The following is a 17,716-nucleotide window of genomic DNA, read 5'->3' as shown; positions in this document are numbered from 1 at the left end:
CATTCAGAAAAATGTCGGAAAAACCCTCCTGCCGAACGCATTGCTGACCAATAATGGTCGAGAAAGGAGCGGACAGAGGCCAGAGTTCACAGGCAACAGGCAACTGGCAACAGGTAGCGCAGGTAGTCAGCCTGCTTTAGTAATAAAACTGACTGTCTAGGATGTGAGGAGTTTCAGTCGCAAACAGGTGATCGTGAGAATATGTTCGCATCCTCGGAGCGCTAGTTGAAGGAAAACATTTGAAATTGAAACCTTTCACTTACACTTACAACACTATCCTGCATTCTTATTACTACTTTGTATTTGTGATCATGACGAATCATCGAAAACTACGCAAGGATTGCTATGAGAGTCGTTTGCACGGTTTGTGTCCTGATTGGCGGCAGTTGGAGAATGTTTGAAGAAGCCACTTAAATGCCCTTAATTTTCCTCTATTTGCAGATATTGCGAAAACGTGTGCCATGAAGGAGAAAAGCAAAAATGCGGCACGCACGCGACGTGAGAAGGAAAACACAGAGTTCTGTGAACTGGCCAAGTTGTTACCCCTACCAAGTGCAATTACATCACAGCTAGACAAGGCGTCCGTCATCCGCCTGACCACATCCTATTTGAAAATGCGTCAAGTCTTTCCCGATGGTAAGTGTTACAGATCTCTCTACCTATCTATAGAAAACTTGTAGTGTTGCCTTGCAGGAGCCATGGAGCCCTAGCATCAACAGTAACTTAAACAAGTATGTCGAAAATGATCAAACTGGCAAATAATCTGCACACAAATTTTTATTTTTCACAAGCACATCATGAATATACTTGTAAATGCTTCCACAATTAAGCCAATAAGAATTCTGTGCTCAAATGTAGTTTTCTGTTGTTAGAAACATTTTTGGGAATTACTTTTAAAAGCCTAGTTTCAAAATTACACAAAATGTGCATGTCTGAACATGTTTGAATGAATACTCTTGTTTCAAATAGTACGAGAGCGAGCGCTTTGAAAGTATTTGTCTGTCTGATCAGACTTTCGTTAACATTCCATGAAAGTTGTTTTTGCTGAATATTTAAAAACAAATGCATTTCGTGGAAGATTGTGGGAATAGGTGGGGCTGCAAATTATTTGCCTGTTTGAAGGCAAATCTCACTAATTGGCACACAATTATTCAATGAGACAATTATTCTGAGATTCCTCTCAGACTTTCTTATCATTTCTTGAAAGTTGCTTTTGCTGAATATTTAAAACCAAATGCATTTCGTTGCAAATTATTTGCCTGTTTGAACGCAAATCTCATGAATTGAGAAATAATTATTCATTGAGATAGAGCGGAATTCCTCTCAGACTGTCGTCAACATTTCTTGAAAGTTGCTCTTGTTGAATATAAATGAATATAAAAAAATATACATTTCGTAGAAGAATATGCGAGTAGGTGGGCTGCAAATTGTTTGCCTGTTTGAACGTATCTGTATCGGATGAATTGAGAAACAATTACTTGATGAAATAGAGCGGGATTCCTTGTCTAGTAAACTATGCAGTTGAGGAGGAAAGGAAATCATGCTTTCAGAGAAGAAAAAAGTTATCCTTAGCTTGAACTTTAATTTCAAGCTAGCTTGTGAGTTACTGAGCTACTAGAGCAGGAACTATCTTCAAGGTTGCCGGGCAAGTGGCGCCAATAATTGCCGTTCAATTTGAGGCACACACGTTGGCTTTTCATCTTGCAATTAAGGAACTGGCCGAGGGGCCGTGCGAATTACTTGCGGCTATGTCAAATGATGCGGAATGTTGACAGCCACGCGCCCGCTCTCATTATATCCGGATGTGGCGCACAACCACACAGCAGGACATCAGTGCTCGGCTTTGTTGGTCGTAGTTTTGTTTGGCTCGCGAAAAGTGTTGGACGGCCGTTTTTCAAGTTTAAAAGGCGAAGCATATGTTCGCCTCATGCCTCATGCCTCATGCCACAAGCCATGCCACACATATGCGACGGCAGAAGCACTCAGCACACAAAAGGGCAGACAATAAACAGCGAGCATGAAGGAGCGAACAAAAACACAATGGCGGCGTTTGCCATCCACAAGGATTTCACTCAAAACGAGCGAGCGACATGGAGATGGAGAAGCCTGCGGCATGGGTTGGGAGCGACGAGGCTCAACGGACGAGGGACAAGGGACACACATCGAGCCAGAGTCCTGGAAGTGGGCTGGTTGTGCGAATGTGTGTGTGTGTGTGTGTGTGGCTGAGATTTTGTGCTGAGCAGGCAACGAGGGTTGCAACACAATGGGGTGGCACATTGGAAAGGGGCTGGTGGGGGGAGTCGGGATATTGTGTGAGGCATTTTGTGCTTTTCTTTCTTTATTGAAATAATTATTTTAATAATAGGCAACAAACAACAACGTCAAGGAAGTACAATGGCCAAAGGAAAATATATATACACGTACGCGATGACATGAGAACACAATCGACGCCTCTTGAAGCGGGAGGGGGCGGCGGCGGCGGCGGCGGCGGCGGCGGCGGCAGGGTGGGTGGGAAGTAATGTGGTGTGCGTTTCTGGGCTGTGAATGGGCCACCTACGGCGCTGATGACTTTAATTGGGAACAATATTTAGACGTCAGACGTGGCAAATAGGGCAGCCAAGTAGGTGGGGGATGGGCGTCTCCTCATTGTTTTGATATGCCATGAGAACTTTACGCCTCATTAAACGAAACTTCTGGGAAAGAGTTAAGCAATTGTGGTAGTCGGAAATAATGACATTTCTCATTTATTGCATGATACAAGTATTTTGATTTTATTTCTTTCCAATTTCGCAAATTAGAGCCAGTCCGAATTGAGGAGAAAACAATTCTATGATAATATTTTACGGTCCTAGAACTGAAGATCTTCATCAAAGCTTGAGCTTGTTTGAAGGAAATCGCGGTTTAATGATTGTATAGCTTCCCAGTTACTTGTATGTTCGAATAAGATGTCGTAAATGAATTGTTTTTCCCGCTTTCCCGCTTCAGGTCTCGGTGAAGCTTGGGGCTCCTCGCCTGCCATGCAACGCGGCGTCACCATCAAAGAGCTGGGCTCTCATCTGCTGCAGACCTTGGACGGTTTCATATTTGTGGTGGCACCCGATGGCAAAATCATGTACATCTCTGAGACGGCATCGGTGCATCTGGGGCTGAGTCAGGTGAGTGGAGGAGGTGTGGTTTAAGTGCGCATTTCTGATTTATGCGCATAAATTTGTGCGCCTTTTGCTGGCCGCCCACTTGGTCCTTGGCGTATCCTCATTTGCAAGTCAAAAGCAAAAGGCGGCCCAAAAGGCGCATAAGCAGAAATTTACATTTACGCGCGCGCCTTCGCCCTAATTGGCACTTGCAGTCAGAGCTGGTATCCTTTTTATTAACACTCGCCCGCTTTCAGGTCGAGCTGACAGGCAACTCCATATTCGAGTATATACACAGCTACGATCAGGACGAGATGAATGCCATACTGTCTCTGCATCCGCACATGCATCAGCATCCAGTGAGTAGCAATGAATGAAATGAATGGAGAATTGTATCTGGTTGTTGGCACATTTTTCTAAAATGTCTGCCTCTCCTCTGCTCTCTCTCGTTCCCGTTCTCGTTCTCTTTCCGTTTCTTTCCCTCCCATTCGTACTCACGCCGCAGGCTGCCTTTCTCAACTCCCTACAGCTCGCACAGACGCACACACCCATCGGCAGTCCCAATGGCGTGCAGCATCCGGCCGCAGCTGCCTATGGTCACGATCGTGGCTGCCACACCATTGAAATCGAGAAGACCTTCTTCCTGCGCATGAAGTGTGTGCTCGCCAAGCGAAATGCGGGCCTCACCACATCGGGCTTTAAGGTAAGTTCTCTACTTTTCGTCACTAGCTAGATACAATGCTTAAAAGTCGTGAGCTCTAGAACCTTGTACAGGAGGGATCATCTTGATCAGGAATATCACAATAAATGAGCATTATCTGCTGCAAATGTTTGCTTAGACTCAGCACGGCTTCAACATCTACAGATACTAGTACTATATATTCCCTCAAAGCCAAGTTGTGTAGATCTTTCTGAAATATTCAGTTTCCAAATCTTTGAAGCTATTAAGAGGTGTATTTTATCTAAATTAGAATTTTCCAACAAGGAACTTATCCTTAGTCTTGACTAAAAGAAGTTTTGTAGAAAATATTAATAGTTCCCTTAAAGCCAAGTTGTGTAGATCTTCCTGAGATATTCAGTTTCCAAACCTTTGAAGCTATTAAGAGGTGTATTTTATCTAAATTAGAATTTTCCAACAAGGAACTTTTCCTTAGTCTTGACTAAAAGAAGTTTTGTAGAACAAGTTAAAAGAGTATTTCTTGATCAAATTTTGACCGAAAATCGCGTTATTTTCAAAACTAGATCTAATCGATTAACTGCTTTCTAAATATAATTCATGATAATCATTATTATTATTTTTTTAATTAAACCAGTACTCTGCTACCAATATGGCAGCTTAAGCTAGTTGAAAATTAATTTATGATTATAAGAACCATTTTTTCTAAAAACTCTGCTGACCATAAAATCGTTTTTGAAGCATTATATACTCCCCATATATTTTAAAATAAATTGTACTAATCGAAATTTTTTAGGTGATACATTGTTCCGGTTATTTGAAGGCGCGCATCTATCCCGACTCTGGAGATGGTCAGGGTAGTCTTATACAGAACCTCGGTCTTGTGGCCGTTGGACATTCGCTGCCTTCGTCTGCCATCACGGAAATCAAGCTGCACCAGAACATGTTCATGTTTCGCGCCAAGTTGGACATGAAGTTGATATTCTTCGATGCGCGGTAAGTTTGCGACATAAAATGAAATGAAATGAATACTTAGGGCTGCGCAAACACTGAAATGGGCACCAGCACCAACCTTCCCCCACCACTTCCATTAAAAAAGAAAGCGAATAGGAAATACTATTCTTGGGCAATGTCAAATGAGGGATACTCTATCAATATGCCGCATAAGAAGGGTGCCTTAGAACTGGCACAGAAGTTAAAAAAGTTGCTTGAATGATTATGCTGATAAAAATAATATTTTAAGTATTTGATTCGGGTCTAGAAATCTCTTTATAAAAGAGTATATTTTTGAAGATTCGTTTCTTGCTATCTGATATAAAAGTGTATTTTGAAAACTGGCAAGCAAAGAGGGAACTGACCCTAAACATAGTTAATGATTTATGACTTACAATATAGCTTAAAAACTACATAGGAGGCATGGCACAAATCTACGATTTGATTTCATTGTGCAAAGATAGTTGTTTAATTTTCAGTGTATTTGATAAATATATTTTATTTGAAATTCGAAAATATGTACAGTTCCAAAAGTATGATGTTTCTTGAATCCAAAATGCCATTAAACAAGAGTTCTACTTGTAAGTATAGCTTTTCTTTCAAAAGCCTTTATCTTTTCGAGCCTTTTTAAATTAAAGGATTTGCATCCTTGGGCTTAAATATGATTTAATTCCTAAGAGTGTAGGCAGATCATTATTATAGATAGTGATAGATATAGAGTCTGTCCAGTTCGTACAAGTATATATTGTGTGTTACATTCGTAGCCATCGAATGGATATGCCCCGGCTGAGTCAGTTTTTATGACTACAAACAACCGAAGACAAAAAACGGAATGAATGCATGCAGGATGAGGCGCGACAAGAAGAAGTAGGTAGGAAAACAAATCATTTCCCTCTTGAGCTTGATTTTGCTTTGTGTGTGTCCCATAATAAAAGGCGACTGTGTGCGGTGGTTGGGCGGGTGGCGAGTGGGCCGCTTCCTTCTGGCCTGTAAGTGCCTGCCTACGCGGGCTCTGTGGGTAGTGTGGTTGTGTGGTTGTGTGGCTGCGTGGCTGTGTAGCCGAACCCCACTTTGTCTGACATTATTGTCACTCAATTACCCTCATGATGTTGGCATCTTTGTCGCTCGCAGCAGTCGCCGACATCGCTAGAGAGCCACCCCCGAGTGGAAGAAGCAGCCCTTTTCTTCTCCGCCACGCTCTGTTTTTTCTGCATAATTGAATAGAAGTTGACAAAAGTAAACCAGCCAGAGCACACAATACTCGTACTATACTTGTACATAACACCAATGCCCATTTGTTGTTTAAATAAGCAGTGGAAAGCGCTTCACGACTGTTGACATAACCTTAACTTGTTTTCCTTCCCATCGTTCGTTCATTTCACAGGGTCTCGCAACTAACCGGCTACGAGCCGCAGGACCTCATCGAGAAGACGCTTTATCAGTACATCCATGCCGCGGATATAATGGCCATGCGCTGCTCGCATCAAATCTGTAAGTGTGGAGCGTGCGCTAAAAATACAATCCATTGCAGAATGTTGAATGAATCCCCTAATTCTTGTTTATTTGGCTTCACAGTGCTGTACAAAGGACAAGTTACCACCAAATATTATCGCTTCCTGACCAAGGGCGGCGGCTGGGTCTGGGTGCAATCCTACGCCACGCTGGTGCACAATTCACGCTCCTCGCGCGAGGTGTTCATCGTGAGCGTCAACTACGTGCTGAGCGAACGAGAGGTCAAAGACTTAGTGCTGAACGAGATCCAGACGGGCGTGGTGAAGCGCGAGCCTATCTCGCCAGCAGCCCAGGCCGCCCAAGCGGCTGCCATAGCAGCAGCAGCCGCTGCCGCCGCCGCCGCCGCCGCTGCTGCCACGTCCAGTGCAACATGCACCGGCGCACAAGTGTCCGCCGCGCCCAGCACGCCCGGCAGCATGGCGCTCAGCGCCAGTCCCAAGCTGGATCCGTATTTCGAGTCGGAGATGCCAGTGCCCGTGTCGGTGTCGGTGCCGGTGCCGCCAGCTCCGAATGCCGTCACTCCGGTGCTCAGTCAGGGCAACAGTGGCAACAACAATGGTGCCTGGCATCAGCAACAGCAACAACAACAGCAGCAGCAACATGCGCATCAGCAGCAACAGCTGCAGCATGGAGGCAGCTTGGAGCACGACGGTCTCAGCTACACACAGCTTTATCCGCCTCTCAACGATCTCGTGGTTAGTTCGAGTAGCAGTGCTGGGGGCACGGCCTCTAGTGCGGGCGGCGGCTCAAGCGCCTCCGCCTCCTCGTCGGGCGTCTACTCCACGGAGATGCAATATCCGGACACCACAACGGGCACCCTGTACTATAACAACAACAACCACTACTACTATGACTATGACGCGACTGTGGATGTGGCCACGTCCATGATACGCCCCTTCTCAGCCAACTCGAATAGCTGTTCGAGCAGCTCGGAGAGCGAGCGACAACTGTCGACGGGCAATGCATCGATTGTGAACGGCACCTCGCCATCCCAGACGACGTACAGTGATCTGAGTCACAACTTTGAGTTGAGTTACTTCTCGGACAACAGCTCACAGCATCAGCAGCAGCAGCAGCAACAGCAGCAACAACACATGCTGGACCAGCAACACTTACAGCAGCAGCAACAGCAACAACGCATGCAACCGCTGACGCCGCAGCAGCAGCAACAATACCAGACGCAGCAACAGTATAGCATGCAACAGCAGCATCAGCAGCAGCAGCAGCAACAGCATCAGCAACAGCGCGTGGTCAGCGACTTTGCTGAGACCTTCAAGAGTGTGAACGCCGCTCCCACGCCCCACTACACCAGCGTCATTGTGGAGCCGCAACACTATATACCCAACGATTTTGTGCATTAGCAGCAGCAGCAGCAGCAGTCGCGGAGATGGTGTTGTTGCTGCCGCTGTCGTGTTGTTTCTAAAACACTCGCCAGATGGCCCACAAGTTGTTGCAATGTTATCGATTTATCGATGCTTTATGCTTTTCTCTCGCTCTCCGAGTTCTCTTTTGTAATACGTGGCTGAGCCACCCAACGGAAAAATGAAAATGTTCGTTTCAGTCTCTCCCGTGCCCGATATTTGTTGGCACACACCTATTTATTTACTATTGTGCGAGTATTTTATTTATGTTTTTAAACAAATTGAAAAATTCATTGTTGAACACGCTAGCAAGAAAGCAAACAAACAAACAAACAAACCAACTCTTTGATGGATTTTAGTTATAAGCGATAGTTGTACAATGCGCCTGCATAGGCATTGTATTTGTTCATATATACATACATACATACATAAATAACAATGTGCACAAATATTTACTATATACATATACATAGATACATAGGTTCTTTATGTACGCGCGTATTTACTTGCATATGAACTATAAATACAAATACATATACATTTACAAACGAGTACTACGAGTATATGCAGCAATGTGTAAATAATGTAGAACGGCTGGCAGTGTCGCCGACGACAACCTCTCTATATATACGAATATTGATCTTCATAAGTCAAATAAAAGCAGTAATTGTACATGTAAAATTAATGATAATTGTATGAGTAATTTTTCTAATTTGTATAAACAAATTATTATTATGTGGGTGAACAATAAAAAATATAAATGAACAACTTGTTTTAGTGACAAAGTGGATTATATTCAGAGTTTTGCATTACTATTGAAAACATTCATTTCTAACTGTAGTTGTCGTTCTACAGGTGTGAAGAAATTGAGCAATAGGTGGCGAATTGTTTCATTTACGGATACCGTCATTTCTTACCAGCTGGTGAGTAGAGAGGGAGTTGAAAATGATTCTAAATAAGGTTCTTGTCTTTGCTACAAAGTGGCTTACCAAATGGTACCAAATGTTTCAAAATAAAGCTGAAAGATATGAGTATCGATGCATTGTCAGATAAAGCAATATCCGAAAAGCTTAACAAAAGCTTCGTCTGAAAGCTGAATGATATGAAACATGTATCAAAAAGTGTTGCCTGTTTAGCATTGTGTAGAAGTGGTGCCAAATCAAATGCAGCTAACTTTAATTGGAAAAAAAACATAGAAAACGGTTTCTTTTTGGTTATGCCAATGTTTTGGTACGTATTTCTATATTTATTTGTATTCTTTTTTTTAAAATGTTGTTGATTTTAACATATCACTAATGTACTTGTAATGCACTGCCGCATTTCCCACAACGCAGCTTTAAATGACGAAAAAGAGTAGGGGAAGGATAATAAGGTGGCGCAATGGCATTTTTTGCTTAACTAAGGAAGAATCGCAGTGTTTGCGTGTCACCGACTCCTGATGTGATTAATATTTTGGCGCTTGACGAAAATGGTGCTTCGATGGATCGGGTATCATGCCATTTGCTCACATTACTGCTTTTCCCCCGCCATTGCCCGCCTGGTCAGCTCTACACTTTATGACTGACTCACTACAAAATAAACATTTGAGCCCATCTGATAGTTCTGATAGTTGGTGTGTGTGTGTCTAGGCGCCATTGATTTATTGCCTGCCATTTGGTTGCCAGTCGAGTGGGCTTTTCAGCCAAGATGTGTTATCTGCAGATATCGCTAACTTGGCCCCTTCCTAGGCCGGGTTAATTGTCGTTTTTCAATTGTTGAAAGTAGAGCGAGCGGTGTCACTTGAGCTTGCACTTTATGTTTGTGTTTGGGCTCACCCTTGATTTATGTCCTGGAGCATTCAAAAGTTTTACGCCTCGCCAGCACTTGAACCGCAAATTATTTAATTGCCATTTTGCTCGGCACATGAAAAGCAGGAAGTGGCAGCGGGAGGAGAGATGGAGGAAAAATAATGAAATGACTATGAGAGTCGAAGAATGTGCGGCTACTCAAGGACTTTTCCTTAATGCAATAATTTAAGTGCAACTGCAACCGCAACTTCCAGCCAGCCAGCCAGCTAGCCAGCTAGCCAGCCAGCAAAGAATCGTCATACTCGTATTAAAAATGAACAAAAGCAAGAGTGCAAAATGGACGCAACGGTGTTTGCTCTACACATCGAAGTTTCAGCCAAAGTTGGCCGCAGTCTTGTGGGTGCTTCTTTCTGTGCGAGTGCGAGTGTGTGTGTGTGTGTGTGTGTGTGTGTGTGTGTGTGTGTGTGTGTGTGTGTGGGTACATTGGAGTGCTCTGTGGCTTTTGGCCTTGCGGTTGAGCTGAGGCAGAGCAGAGTGAAGAAGCAAAACTGCAATGCACTTTAATAACGAAAGTTACGCAATTTGAAGCCAGACACTGCGAAAATACATTCATATATCCAGCGTTTGAAACGCAAACCTAATTTCGTTCTTAAAAACGCAAGTGAAAAGTATTTTAATTTAGAATTCGTGTCGAGTTTACGTGCCAGCTGGCTGGGTCAAGAATTCGAATGCAAAGCGAGTACCAAGCACCGACCGAGCACCATACTTGTACTTGGACACCTCCCAGGGCAGCAGCTGCTGTGCATTCGAATGGGAATCGGTGCAGCTTCCGGATCCGGTGCCTGCGCCCAAAAGAGAGCTACAATTAAATTAAATGATACGAATACGAAACGCACTACGAACAGTCCGGAACAGCTTTCAAGGGCTTAGCTACTCAAGACCCATTGCTGCGGTTGTAACTATTTTCAATATTTAATGTGTGGGTGAGTGTACATATGTGTGTGTGTGTGTGTGCGATATTTATTTATAAACAGTCGTGAGTCACGAGATTTGAATGCATTTTGTAGATGTTTTCAGTTTTGTCAGCCTTTAAGTTCCTTGGCAGCTAATATTAATATTAATTCTGAAACGAACGCAGCTCTGCATTAACTTTTCAAACTTTTGGATCAATCTTGGTTTCTGAAGAATTCGTATTTTATGTGAGATGTCCAAAAAGAGTATATTAAAACGATCAAGTAGGTAAGAGGTAGACAGGCTGGCATTTATGTTTTGTAAGCAAGGTCGGGGTAACTTTTTCTGAATGCGCATGAAATGAAATACCTTAGACTTGAGTTTAAAATCGCCAACTTTCTATCAGTGTATAGTAGATTTGAACCTGGCGTCCAACTCTACGATAATTAATATTTGGTTTTTCCTGAACAAACGGAATGCAAAGAAGTCATCGACAAGACGCTTCCATGTCAGATATCATTGCATAAAACTCCTTATATAGAAGGACAGCATGCAGAGGAGGTTCAAGCAAAGTTGTCGTCCATCTCTAAAGGGTGCTGGTGTGTGCTGATGGGACGGTGCGTTGCAGGTGCATTGCACACAACTGGCCTCATCTACCATTTTATTGTAGTTGGCATACATTTGTGCAGCTCTTGCGGCTTGGTAAATGGAAATTTTGAGCCTATTACATGAATGTTTAAATGGGAATGGCTGAGGCGACCAAATAGAAGGGCAGGAAGGGACAGGGAGGGCAAGGATTGGCAAGGAAAGTCAAGAGTACGCAGCTGGAACTGTACACACATTTGGCCCAAGGGACGCACTCACACTCCCATCCACGGACTGGCGATAGATGGGAAATAACCTTTTTAGGGCTAGAGAAACTAACGGGCCCATTAAAGCGCTTGGCCGAGCTCTAAAACAAAATGGGGCCAGTTGAAAAGTGCAATTGGCAAGAAATTGGCAAACAAGCAGCAATAGAAAAGAGGGCGAAGCGAAGCGAAGCGAAGAAAATGAAAAGCAAGAGAAAAGACACAACCAGAGCTAACGGAAGAAGAAAAGTTGTGTGTGGAAGACACAACTCTAGCAATTTGTTTGTAGCGGCTTTTGTTTTGTGCGCCCTTTTCGTGGCCAAGATGCAAGACGCAGGTGGATGGCACATTTTGGCTGACTGGCAAATACTGTCTGCTTGCATGTGTGTGGGTGCGTGTGTGTGTGTGTGTGTGTGTGTGTGTGGCATAAAGGCGCTTAGCAGCCTTTCGCTTTTCAATTGACCTTCTTTGACATTTTGCGCATTGTTCCGAAAATTTATCACTTAATAAATTTGTTTTTTGTTGGTCGCCCACAAAAAAGGAATAATGGTAATTGGAATGGCTGCGTCACTAAAATAGATATCCTGCCACGCAGTCGGACAGCCAGTGATTCAGTATGGGCCCAATCTGACAGAGGTAGCACGCCACATTCAAATCTTTACAATTTATTCGCCAATTGAATTTCTCCTTCTCCTTATTTTAATTTAAAAATTCTTTTTTGTTTAATTTTAAATTCTTTGTATATATTTTTAACATATCTGACTACTTTTTGCGGGGAATTGGGGCTGACCAAAGCCCCCAGAGGTTTATTCTGAATTGCTTATCTGTTTATAAATGTTATTTTTAAACAGTTTCCCTTACATTTATAGAAGTGTAATAAAATAAAATAAAACTGTCTTCAGAGTTTCCTTCGTCCATTTATGGATCAGTGTATATTACAAGAAAACTTTATCCCTCCACTCCCACCTCTACTGTTCTCGCACTATCCTATCTTTCCCTAAAATTTGGAAGGAATGTTCTTATCTGGCAGGCTATTTGATCATTCGCTCTTATATTAGACACATTTTGGAAGTAAAATGTAATTTAATATTTTAGCAACTGGCAGCTTATAATATTATATAAGTATTTTGCTAAAGAGGAGAACTCACCAATTGCTTCAGAGTTCCATCCACAAAAATCATTTACCCTTAAACTTTTTAGTAAAGGGCATACCCTGCACGTTTCATCCCAGCACTCTATTTCCAAAATAGAAAAAGCTAATTCATCCATGTTGCATAAATCAAATGTCCAAAACAAATTCTGTCACATGCTGATTTTATTATTTGACTGCGAGAATTCGTCAAAAACTTTGCTCAAAATGGCAAAAGGTGTTTCTATTTAAAAAGTTGATGACAGGTGTCCATCAATTAAGAACTAAAATGTCATCGTTTGTCCGTTTTATATTTTTCAAATGAGTTTAACATTTACGGCAGACGGAAAGTATGAATTCGTGATGGCATAAATAATGTTAGGGATTTATTGTTCGATGGTATAAAAAGAATGTTCGCCGTTTTAATTGTATTTATAGTTTTGTTTCAAACCGCTCATGGTTAACTGAAGAGCCACCATATGTTGTGAAAAAGGAGAACTATTTTGTCAATGACTTTTTTATACCGGCCACAGAAAGGTCAAAAGTCAAAGCTGGGGGCCTTTTATTCAAAGCAAATACAAGGTCTCGTCATGTTGATTAAGAATATATGTACTTTATGGTGTCGGAGATGCGTCTTTATGCCTGTTAGGGATGACCACATGGTATGGGCAGTTTATTCCGAATTTCTCGACATTCCGAACATTCCCTCCAGCCTTTATTTAACTTAGTGTCCCATCTGATCTTATTTTATTCATGCACCATAAATATATTTAATAATTGGCTTCGATTTTATTTTATTTATTTAGTAAATCAACAAATAAAAAAGATATGTAATAATACAATGTTATAATTTCAACTTAAAAGATAAGAAAGCCTAAGAAAAAAATATACAATAACGTCTACTAATGCCTCCGACCCTTTGAGGGAGTTTTATTTGCCAGCTATGCCCCGAATCTCAGCCATATGTGGTCAGAGACATTATACACCTGATAGGCTAAAAAAATAGTAATTACAGAAGGAAAAGTAATTCTTTTTAAGAGCTAATTAAGCATAAAGAGAAAGAGTGAAAGGGAAATCTCCAACCCGGTGGGGGAAAATTTGAAAGCCAGTCCGGCAAGCCCGACTGCCCCGACTGATAGCAGTAAGTGGTCAGAGATTTCCCCGGAGATACCTATAAAGGATAAATTTGATAGAACACTCGTGTATTTTAAATTAAATTAACGCTTAATACCACGCATGGCTTCCACAATAATAAGTAATTAATAAATATATTGTTTTAAGGCGTTCGTTTGATTGCATTTCAAGCAACACCTCTTTGTTTGCCATTTTCACACAAAATGTCATTAAAAAATGTCTTCTTTGTTTGAGTTCAGAATCAATGAGATCAGTAATTTGAGTGCAAATAATGCTGCTTAAAAACACGGTAATGGAATGTGAGATTTATCTACAGCTTGTTAAATAGTATTAACAAATTTCATTTGATTTTATATGCGCGCTGCGAAATCACTGCCGAGATTTATGGCGCATAAAGCGATTGGCATGCGTGTATTTTGAACAACAACAATTTCAATAAATTCGCATTGATCTGCATAAAGAAAAATGTGCTGTGCTGTTTCCCCCTTGCTGGCCAAATTGTGGCATTAAATTGTCATAAATGCACATAAAAAGGGATTCTGCGAGATGGTGGTGGGGCGTATTAACTTTTTTACGCACTCCACTTCGTCAGTCACTCACTGGGAGAGTCAGTTAGTCAGTTAGTCAGTTGGCGAGTGTTTTAGGAGCTAAAAGCCAATACAAGAAGACGAGGGCTTTCCAAATCCTTTCCTGCCTTCGGGGCAGACATAAACGTTTTGCAAATTTATGTAAAAGACTCAGCGCATAAAATTGCGCGTCATTGAAGTTGAAATGCGCTCAGACCCAGCCCGATAGGCGGGGGAAGGGGGCGAAAGCTGAATGTCGACATCATCAATACACTTTAGCCATTAAGTGCGGCAGTGAATGCTAAGCCAAAGCCAAAGCCAAAGCGAAAGCCAAGCTAAAGCCAAAAGCTGTTGCTGCTAAATTGTTCGAGCGTTGCGCATACGCCATGTGTGCGCGAACCGAACTTAAGCGCGGCTATTAGAATAAATTGAATAATATTGCAAGAGCGCGCGTGTATTTGTGTGTGTGTGTGTGTGTGCGTGAATTTTATACATTTGTTTGTCACTTTGAAGTGACGGGCGCCCACGCTGCCAGCAGCAACAATAACAACAACAACAACATCAGCACTTTCCTCCACTGCTGGCAGTTTATTTTTTATTTTTGCTCTTCTTTCTAGCTTTTTTGCACGCTGATTTTTTTATCAGCACTGGCACAGACTTTGTCTGCAAGCGACAAAAAATATGCGCGCACGAAAAGTCGTTTAAATCTCAGCGATATATTTTACATCATTATTGCTGGCAGCGCTGCCTCGCAGCCTCCACTCGCACTCCTGTTGCCAGCACGCTTGTTGTTTATGCTGTGCCGATTTTATGACTTACGCAGCCAAGCCCCATACCCGTGGCCATTATCTCTTAGCCAACCCCAGCAATGCCGCCGAAACAGATTTCCTTGCCGCCTTTTTTCTTTTCTTTTCTTTTCTCTTCTCTCGAACGCAGCGAAATGAAAATGAAAATCATTTTTCGATATGTTATATTTGTCTGCCTCATATGTGCGGCATTTGGTTTTGCTTACCTTAACAACAGCAGTGGCAGCAACAACAGCAACAACAACAACAAAATCGGCTAAAAGGTATCCGCCAAGGCGCCCCACGCTTTAGCGACACTTTCAGCATTATTATCTGCACGGTATCGAAAGCTCAAGCACTTTGAGTTATGCGCCAAGCAGACGCTCAAAAAACATAAAAACCAAATAAATGGCACGAGAAATGAAACGAGGCGCACTCGCAGATGCACAGATACACAGATACACAGATACGCAGATACAGATACACTGCCGCGAGTCAAACACACACAAAATACACAAACACTAGCCTACAAAGTGCATCATTTTTCCTTTTTTCCAAAATAATCCAAAGCTATAGTGTGGCTTCGTTTGACAAATAATTTGCGATGATTACGCAAAAAGCAAAATATTTTCTATTTCTCATTTCAATTATCTCTGCAGAGCAAAAGAGAGCAGTTTTCTTTTAATCTAAAGAATTTGTGTCAAGATAAATACAAAAATGTAACCATAGAAATGCTCGAAATAAATGCATGTTAAATGCTTGTAGACGATTACTTTTGAGCATCAAAAGGGAGGATGTGAGGATGGCTGCTTTTGTCTATTGAAGCGCAAGAGGGAAGTCTTTTATGGAACTCCAGTTTAACTTACTTATAATATTGTGGCCAACAATCAATCAAAGCGCCGAATGAAAAACGGCTGAAAACAGTCAAAGGCATTATTTACATAAGATTTCAGGTAATGTCGAAGAAGTAGATTAACTTTTTTCATGTTTCTAAAGCATTTTTTAAAAGTAGGTTTTGAAAAGCAGACTGTTGTAGTAAAAAAAAAGAATTCCTATCGGTCTTTATTGAAGTAACATTAAGTTAAAGACATACTTGATAAATTCGACAAATAATTAATCAAATTATTTGCCTAGCTAGCCAATGTTCTCACTGCCTAAAGAAGATAGCTTTTTTTGTGGAAACTAAATGAAACAAAATTAAAAAAAAAAAAAATTTGAACAGCAAAAATTGAACACTTTTAAATTAATAGTAACTTAAATCAATGAATAGCTAGAGCCTTCTGAGGCATAGCCATAGCTAGTTAAGTTTGTTTAAAAATATACGTTGGAAAAACAATATATACTTGTAAATACTCATCCAGACGTACAGCATTTGGCGATCTTTAAAAAGTAAAAGAGCAACTTAAGACTGGAATTAAGTTTTATTTTTGTATAGAATAAAACAATGATGAATGATGAAACCCAGAAGATTCTGGTTTTTTACCCATATTCAAATAAATATATATATTACTTACTTACTTTGCACTACAAATATTATTATAGAAAAAGAACTCACAACTTTGGTTTCTATTAAAATAAAATATTACAGAATTTGTGTATAATTGGGCTTTTAGGGAGTAGCTTCCCTTATACAAAAACTTCTGACAATTTTTCAGCGAAATTGTGGGCCAACTAGTGACGCAGAGGGGTCTCTCACCCTCATTTGCTTTGCCGGACAATAGCCCGCAATAATAAATAATAAATATCGATGAAATTCAGAAATTGAAAATGCATTGCAAATGAAAGCAATTAAGAGCTAAAAATAGACATTCTGCACCCAGGGGGATAATCAGTTACTACACTACTTCTGTGTGTTTTATGTTTGCGTTTATTGGTTGGCAAGAAATTTGAACACATTTCAAAGTATGTGTGCTAGGCATTGTACTATAAATACTCTCACGATGCAGAGCTCTGGTTTGTCTAGTTTTTGGCTTGAATTTGTAGTTTCTTCATATTTCATTGTCAGACTTTGTGTGAGGCGCCTACCGAGTTGGTGAGTGGCTAACTAAATAAAATACACTCCAGGGAAACTAAAGTGCTGAGTAGTTGTTACGAGTTAGTTAGCCAATGCCTTTTTATTTGCTCATAATTTCGCTCCAGACAATAGATCGGGCCAACTTTTGGAATAAGAGAGCACAGTCCCTTCATAAACAGGTGATTGAAATGAATCTTCACAGGACAGCAAACGGTAATGGTAAAATGTAGCACCCTCATTAGGAGCTCTCAACTGCTACGTAGAAAAGGCCAACTCCTTTTTCAAAAGGAACTGTGCTCCTTCATGAGTTGAAGCAACTCTCTGCGTGGGGAGCAGCTATTCGGGTGCTAAATATCATATGGGGACGCCTTAAAGATATTCCAACATACAAAACACTGTTGACGTGTGTAAGTATTGCTGTTGCTATGTATATGTGTGTGTGTGTGTGTGTGTGTGTGTATGTTTACTGTTACATCTGTTGTCAGTTTTGGTTTCTTTGGCAGCTCCTCTGGCGGTTCTCTACAAAAAACACAAGTCAAATGTTAGATTTCTGCAATTTTCCCACACACAACTACACAGGGAGAGAGAGAGGGAGAGAGAGAGAGAGAGAGAGGGGGATCTTGGTAAGTATGTAGGTGTTTGCTTTTTATCTGAATACATGATGTTGGCCATGTTCTGGGGCCACTGCTTTAATTTGTTTAAGTGCAATTGCAAGGTGGCAAGATTTTCACACGCACTTGGCCGACACCTTCTTGGCCTCCAAACAATGCGCTTTATGTGCGTAGTTATTGAATGCTTGGCACATAAACAGCTTTATAGAGTGTGTGTG

The 17,716-nt window shown here is 41.5% G+C and overlaps 1 protein-coding gene across 5 annotated transcripts in view; it reads left to right on the top strand.

The window, feature by feature from the left end:
* Positions 1–8,395, top strand: part of LOC115620942 (protein single-minded) — a 37,135-nt gene extending 28,740 nt beyond the window's left edge. For 2 of the 5 annotated variants that reach the window (XM_030514457.1, XM_030514458.1), the window contains exons 2-8: positions 442–636; positions 2,986–3,155; positions 3,389–3,490; positions 3,637–3,834; positions 4,604–4,803; positions 6,185–6,291; positions 6,376–8,394. In XM_030514457.1, the coding sequence (XP_030370317.1) occupies positions 462–636; positions 2,986–3,155; positions 3,389–3,490; positions 3,637–3,834; positions 4,604–4,803; positions 6,185–6,291; positions 6,376–7,673 (2,250 nt within the window). In that variant the 5' untranslated portion in view covers positions 442–461 and the 3' untranslated portion in view covers positions 7,674–8,394. Of the gene's footprint in view, positions 1–275; positions 364–441; positions 637–2,985; positions 3,156–3,388; positions 3,491–3,636; positions 3,835–4,603; positions 4,804–6,184; positions 6,292–6,375 lie in introns of those variants that run through there. The other 3 variants (XM_030514453.1, XM_030514454.1, XM_030514455.1) reach the window with 3 other exon arrangements.
* Positions 8,396–17,716: the final 9,321 nt, after the last annotated feature.

This window comes from Scaptodrosophila lebanonensis, unplaced genomic scaffold (assembly GCF_003285725.1).
Source record: "Scaptodrosophila lebanonensis strain 11010-0011.00,11010-0021.00 unplaced genomic scaffold, SlebRS2 tig00000024-arrow-pilon, whole genome shotgun sequence".
Lineage (NCBI taxonomy): Eukaryota > Metazoa > Arthropoda > Insecta > Diptera > Drosophilidae > Scaptodrosophila > Scaptodrosophila lebanonensis.
The sequence above is the reverse complement of the archived record's forward strand: the minus strand, read 5'-3'. Positions and strand labels throughout refer to the sequence as shown.